Here is a 7,500-nt window from a genome sequence, read left to right on the forward strand (position 1 = left end):
GATGTAGTAATAAATACAAATAAATAGAAAATGAAAATAAATAAAAACAAATAAATGAGTTATGAGTAAGGAGGGAATAAAGAAACACAGATAAAAAAAAAAGCATTCAAATGAAATAGTCAAATCAAATATCAAATAACCAATTATAATTACCAGACTTGACAACATATTGCCCAGATATTTATTCAGGTGAATCTCAAAGCCTAAAAATGTACTACATTCTATCACTTCTATGGAACGTTTATCCTATTCATCAACTAAATCTTTACGAAATACTAATTATAGAATTTATAACATATATTCCCTACTTTCTCCTAGTATACCCACACTCCTCTCTTCTGTCATATCTTTCCATCAACGAGGTTATGTTTGTTTTGGTTCCAGGAAGCAGAATCGACGATGGACACTGTGGTGCTGACAAACGTTTCCGAAAAAACGTCAGGAGATTTCAAGTGTGAGGTGATGGGTGAGGCACCAGCTTTCCGGACGGCAGTTCAGATTAAGCGGATGGATGTCATAGGTGGGTATGATAATACATACATATGCCAAAGGCTTTTTCCCCCTTACACGGGGGGTTGCCAAAAAACAAAAAGGCATAGAAACCTATTTGATTGATCTATTTATTCGTTATTATTATAGATATATTTTTTTTACAAATACAATTTTCAGATGATACGATAACAGCAACCTCCCTGCCTGCGACAAAAAAAAAAAAAAAAAAAAAAAAATCCTAGACGGCTACTTCGACAGAGGAGAATATAGATTTTCTAAGAAATAATTTCTAATAACATTCTTTTGATGAACGAAGTTGTATTGCTATCTCTGACAAATATTGGTTAGTATTTTAGAATTTTGCAGTATTGGAGAAATGCTTCGGTTTGTTGATAATTCTTTGTGGTGATTCCTTTGTGGCTAGATGGGAAATAGTTTTGCGTCAAAAATTGACAAATATTAGCCAAAGGTCAAACAAACAAGTAGAGATTTGAAAGGATGATAGATCACAGGCATGTACACAACACACTCTCTCTCTCTCTCACTCTCACTCTCTTTCTCTCTCTCTCTCTCTCTCTCTCTCTCTCTCTCTCTCTCTCTCCTTCTCTCTGTCTGTTTCTCTCTCTCTCTCTGTCTCTCTCTCTCTCTCCTTCTCTCTATTCATCTACCTATCTATCTCTATCTCTCTATCTCTCTCACTCTACTTCTATCTCCACCTGTCAATCTATCTGTCTGTCTGTCTGTGTGTGATGTGTGTCTGGGTGTGCACACACATGCTTGTTCATATATGTATACTTTTGCATATGCGATTATTCATACATCTATATATATTGTATTTATCTATAATCATAAAAACATACATGCACAATCATTCAAATGATAAACACATCCCAACGAGTTCAAGAATAAAGAAATTTTGTGAGAATTTTTAAGAGATCATTTTTAGAAGTCAACTAGATTTGCTCCATTGATAGTTTTCTTATATCTATGTTTTTCTAGCAGAATTACATGTGTAATGCAAGTCTATGACCCTGTCGTTAAAGATCATAGAAGCCTACGTAGAAATAAAAGAAATATACGAGAAAATAGCATGGAAGCAGGCAAGGTCAGCTGTGATTGAAACGAAAGGTTTTGTCTGTTGAAAACATTACAAGAATAGATTTGCTAGGAGGAATTGACTAAGAAAGATACATTAATACATACATACATACATATATATATGTATATATATATATATATATATATATATATATACATACATGTATATGTATATATATATATATATATATATATATATATATATATATATATATATATATATATATATATGTATGGGAATGTTAAAGATAGATTGAACATTTTTAGAAGCTCTGCCATGGGATTCGAACCCTGACCCGTGGGTCGATAATCGTTGAACCATCACATGTAGCACAGTTGCTAGCTTCTTGACCTCGTGATTAACGACGCACGGGTCAGGGTTCGTATCCCATGGCGGAGCTTCTAAAAATGTTCAATATATATGTATGTATATATATATATATATATATATATATATATATATATATATATGAATATATATATATTGTAACAAAGAGGCATCCTTCATGCATCGGAAAATAGAAAAATGCATTTATTAACAGAAAAGGAATCATGATTTGAAAGAACAATATGGTTAGTATGTATATGAAATAAAAATACTAAGGTTTAATTCCTTTACTAAGGAGATATAAAGGTTACACGAATAGTTCTGGAAATAAGTAGAATAATTAGTATTAGAAAATGGCTCAGGGTCTTTGTATATAAAGAAAATGAAGCGAGACAAAGGAAGAGGTAGTAGTATCTATTCAGTTTTAAAAAGAATATATGGAATCTTGTTAAACGAAAAGGCGAATGCTGATATGAAAGTTAAGAACGCAGTCCAACTCTCGCCATATTGGATGTAGATTTTCTTTCGTTGTAAATAATGACAGACAACTTTATGCGTCTTTTCGGTAGATAAGGAGATCCAGATTATCATGAACTCAATCTCTGTATTGAATAATACGTTTTCTCTTGTTTAAACTGCCGCTGGGGGTATTTTATTCGTCTCTGTTGCATCCTGTCAGTAGGCAAAGGTTGTAGATTATTTTATGTATTTTTCATTTTGTTTTCATTATCGGAGTTCAAAGAAGATCCCAATGGATGTTCTCTGAGAAAGATGTTTATTCTATTTATTTACTTATTCATTTCATTTATTTATTTGTTTGTTTATCTATTTATTTATTTGATAATCTATTTACTTATTTATTTTGTTTGTGTATTTATTTATGTATTCATATATTTATTTATTATTATTTTTAATTAATTAATTAATTAATTAATTATTTTTCTACTTATTTTATTTATTTATTTATTTTTATTTCATTATTATTATTAATATTATTATTATTATTATTATTATTATTATTATTTTTTTTTTTTTTAAGCAAAGACCAATGAGAGATTGTGTGGTGGGAGAGAAAGTGATGATGGTTTGGAAATAATTTACTTTAACTTTGGGAACAGCATTTTCTTCTTCAGGGAGTTGTCTCTGAAGACGACCGACCATGTTGCTCGCAGCGTTTAAACTAAATTAATTCTTAAACCATGTTTGCTTTTTCTTCCACCACCCAATCCCACAAGGACGATTTTGCTGGTCGACGGAGACTTGCTCGAGTGGATGATTGGCCAAAACTTCGTGACTTTCAGCGAATATTGTACAGAAAAGAAGAATGACGATTTGTTGTCGTTTGTTCCGATTTCAGTGTGTTCTGAAGTGAGATATTGAGTCTCGACTGAAAGAGGAGACGAACTTCAGAGGCGTTTTCCTCTTGGTGATAGGTTCTGCAAAGTTGATAATATCGATTGCCCTTGAGCATTCGGTGACTTCATTAGGGCTGATTTATTTGGGTCAAGGAATGTGCAAGGCCTGCTGATTGCTACGATCGTTACTCCATCTTCGAATATTAAACTAAAACCAGTCGTAGAGGTTTTTTAATCTTTTGAGTTTCCCTTGAAGTATCGATAAATATCTGCCGGGCTATTTTGATCATCTCTGCCGCACTCGAGTTAACAGAGCTGGGCACTATACCGCCGGACGGGTAGTGCGTTAGTAACGCAGTAACGCAAATGCCTAGATCTGGTTATTTTATATTTTAGAATGGGGAATATTAATGTATTGTTATTAGGTATTATATTATTGAGAATAGAGAAGAAAAGGTAAAAGGTACAGATGGAGAGATGATAATGGAAGAGATGGCAGTAAGGGGAAGATGGGCAGAATATTTTAGGGAGTTGCTAAATGTGAAGGAGGATAGGGAAGGGAAGATAGCTGCAGTGGGAAATGCGAAGAAAATGAGAGTGATGAGTGAGGAGAATGGAGGAGAAATAAGGAAGGATGAGGTAAAGGCAGTTGTAAAGATGATGAAAGCAGGTAAGGCACCTGGTCTGGATGGATGCCATGCAGAATGTCTGAAAAAGGGAGGTTCAGTGATGGTGGACTGGTTGGTGAGGTTATTTAATGTTTGCTGGAGAGAGGGTAGAGTACCGGAGGACTGGAGAAGTGCCTGTATAGTTCCTCTTTACAAGGGAAAAGGGGACAAGTGTGAATGTAGTAGTTTCAGAGGGATTAGCCTGTTAAGTGTAGTAGGGAAGGCTTATGGGAGGATCTTAATTGAGAGGATTAGGAGAGGAACAGAGGGAGTAATTGGTGAGGAACAGTGTGGATTTAGGACAGGTAGAGGTTGTGTAGATCAGATCTTTGTGGTAAGACAGATATGTGAGAAAGCTATAGGAAAGGGGAAGGATGTTTTTTGGGCTTTTATGGATCTGGAAAAGGCTTATGATAGGGTAGACAGAAAGGCACTGTGGGAGGTTATGCAGATATATGGGATAGGAGGAAAGCTTCTGGGAGCTGTCAAGAGTTTTTATGAGAGTAGTAGAGCTTGTGTCAGGATTAGAAATGGAGAGAGTGAGTGGTTTGAAGTAAAGGTGGGACTTCGTCAAGGATGCGTTATGTCACCCTGGCTGTTCAACTTATACATGGATGGGGTGGTGCGAGAGGTGAATGCTAGGGTAGTGGGTCAGGGATTGGAGATGGTTAAAGAAAATGGAGAAAAGTGGGAGGTGAGCCAGCTGTTGTTTGCGGACGACACTGCGCTTGTGGCAGGGTCAGAGGAGGGATTGAGGAAGCTGGTGGCAGAGTTTGGGAGAGTATGTGAAAGAAGAAAGCTAAAGATAAATGTAGGTAAAAGTAAGGTGATGAGATGTACAAGGGGTGAAAGTGGCAGTAGACTGGAAGTGAACATTAAGGGAGAGCGACTGGAGGAAGTGGATAGTTTTAGATACTTGGGTGCAAGTGTAGCAGGAAAAGGTGGAGTAAAGGTGGAGGTAGAATGTAGATTGAGAGAAGCGAGTAAATGCCTTGGTGGATTAAAGAGTGTAATGAGGAATAGACATTTGGGAATGGATGCGAAGAGGAGACTGTACGAAGGAGTGATTGTGCCAACAGCACTGTATGGGGCAGAAACGTGGAACATAAGAGAAGAAGAGAGAAGGAGTTTGAATGTGTTTGAGATGAGGTGTCTGAGAAGTATGGTGGGGGTTACTAGGCTAGATAGAGTGAGAAATGAGGAGGTGAGGAGGAGAACAGGGGTGGAAAAGGAGCTGGGAGATAGGGTTGATGAAAGAATATTAGGATGGTTTGGACACATGGAAAGAATGAGTGAAGAAAGACTAGTAAAAGAGGTATGGAAGGCAGATGTAGAGGGAGTGAACATGAGGGGACGTCCTAGGATGAGGTGGATGGATGGGGTGAAGGGGGCTTTGGGGAAGAGGGGAATGTCTGTTGAGGAAGGAAGGGAGAGGACGGAAGACAGAGGTGAGTGGAGAATGGTTGTATATGGATGATGTTGTGATTGCATGAGGAGGAATGGGCAGGGGGGTGGGGGGGTAGTATGTGTGAGTAAATTTTGACGCAGCCCGAAGGGATTTCTCCCCGTCCTCTCCTTATATGCAAGGGGGGACGGAGAGGGGGGGTCGCTGATTAAATGAAGCGGCCTTGCTGTGGATGTGCTGTGTCCTGCGACACTGCTTCTGACCCAGGGCGGTGGGCAGGGTGCAGGAGGTGCTCAGATGAGAGGGAGGGTGGGAGGGGTGTGGAGTGTATGTAGGGATGAAATGGGTGGGAGTGTTTTTATGCCTTTCCCTTTTTGGCTACCTCCCTTGTAAGGGGGAAAAAGCCTTGGTATATGTATGCATGTATGAGAATATTCGTAAGATGTAAATAACCTACTTCTCCATTTTTTTTTTTCATCTATCAAAATCATTCTAGAGGAAATTAAAATCGGTAACGCATTGACGGTAATGCATTGACGGTAACGCATTGACGGTAATGCACTACCTGTCCTTCGGTAACGCGCCCAGCTCTGCTAGTTAGCAAAGGGGATAATTGTCTTTTCTTCGGTAATATAATTTTGTTGCTTTGATTGTTAATGGGTCAATGGGCTTAACAGGGGTGATGTAGGCAAGGTCATCATATTAAGGCAGCAGGGCAGGACTCGTAGTAATGGGTTTAGATTGGTCAATTTTAGGTTTAAGAAGGAACTAGGCAAGAACTGGTTTACGAACAAAGAGATTAACGAATGTAATAGACTTTGTAGGGTGCTGGAACAATTGATTATTTTGAGAGAAGATTAGGTAACTTTATGGATATATCACAGATGATAATGGACATGTATGTTCCTAGTGTAGGCCTTATGGTCTCTTGTAGTCTCCTCCGTTCTTATGTTCTTATGGATATATCACAGGTGATAATGAACATGTAAGTTCCTAGTATAGGCCTTATGGTCCCTTGTAGTCTCCTCCATTCTTATGTTCTTATGGATATATCACAGATGATAATAAACATGTAAGTTCCTAGTGTAGACCTTATGGTCTCTTGTAATCTCCTCCATTCTTATGTTCTTTTGTCTCATTTTCTCCTTTATACGACCTATCGCAGTGCCACCGAGACGAGTGGAGATTTCGTCTTGGCCGGACACTCCCACGTACCGGGCCGGGGAACTGGTGACCCTAAATTGCACCGCGGATAGTGCCAAGCCCCGGGCTTCCCTCAAATGGACCGTCAATAACCATCAGGTAAGTGCCTACGAATTCATGCAATATATGGTATTCTAACTCTCTAAAGTGATTTATCATGGTTAAAAGACATGTCCATAGGTGACCATTTGCTTCAAAAGAAGGATGGGGCTAGAAAAAACAAGAATAAAGAATCAAATATAGTGGGATGTTGATCGCATATTCACCTCTTTAGGCGTATAATACAGTTCATCAATGTGGATAAATACGGTACGCTCCTTTCTCCCTCCACCCCTCCTCCCAGGTTAACGACGCCCACGTCAGCGTGTACCCTGACGTGATGGACTCCAGGGAGCGTGTGACCTCGACCTTGGGGTTGCACTGGCCTGCCCCGCGGAGCATGACCTCCATGACTTTGACCTTCACCTGCAGCGCCTCCGTCGGCGACTATGAACTTCGTCAGGAGCGGGTCGTATTCCTCGAACCAGTCAGCAGCGTGGCCTACAACCACTACAATGCGTCAGCAGGTCCGTCATGGATCCAGTCTTTGTACGGGGAGGAAGAGGGGAGGGAAAGAGAGAAATTGAGCACCTAGGCAAGATGCTGTAATGCCTGCCATTTATTCCATGTTATTTGTTTGTTTGTTATTATTTACCTGTTTGTTTGGTACTATTTGCTTGGTTTTCATTTATCATTATCTATCTGTCAAATTATTATTATCTACTTATTTCCTGTTTGTTTATTATTTAACTATACCTATGCATTTATTTCTTTTTTATTGTTATTATTTATGCTGTTATAACTTTTTATTTGTTTATTTATTTATTCATCATTATTATGATTTTTCGCATTCGACCTACTTATGGACCAAAAGGTCTCCTGCCGGCACGCTCCTCTTTTGTAATCCTTTGA

The 7,500-nt window shown here is 38.6% G+C and overlaps 1 protein-coding gene across 1 annotated transcript in view; it reads left to right on the forward strand.

Annotated features, from left to right (window-relative positions):
• The window catches only part of LOC143018781 (uncharacterized), an 85,565-nt gene that overhangs the window by 76,551 nt on the left and 1,514 nt on the right, over positions 1–7,500 (forward strand). Inside the window, exons 3-5 of the mRNA XM_076174360.1 lie at positions 385–520; positions 6,512–6,648; positions 6,893–7,115. Coding sequence (XP_076030475.1) covers positions 385–520; positions 6,512–6,648; positions 6,893–7,115 — 496 coding nt within the window. The remainder of the gene's footprint in view (positions 1–384; positions 521–6,511; positions 6,649–6,892; positions 7,116–7,500) is intronic.

Source organism: Oratosquilla oratoria, chromosome 35 (assembly GCF_046742065.1).
Source record: "Oratosquilla oratoria isolate Oo_2021 chromosome 35, ASM4674206v1, whole genome shotgun sequence".
NCBI lineage: Eukaryota > Metazoa > Arthropoda > Malacostraca > Stomatopoda > Squillidae > Oratosquilla > Oratosquilla oratoria.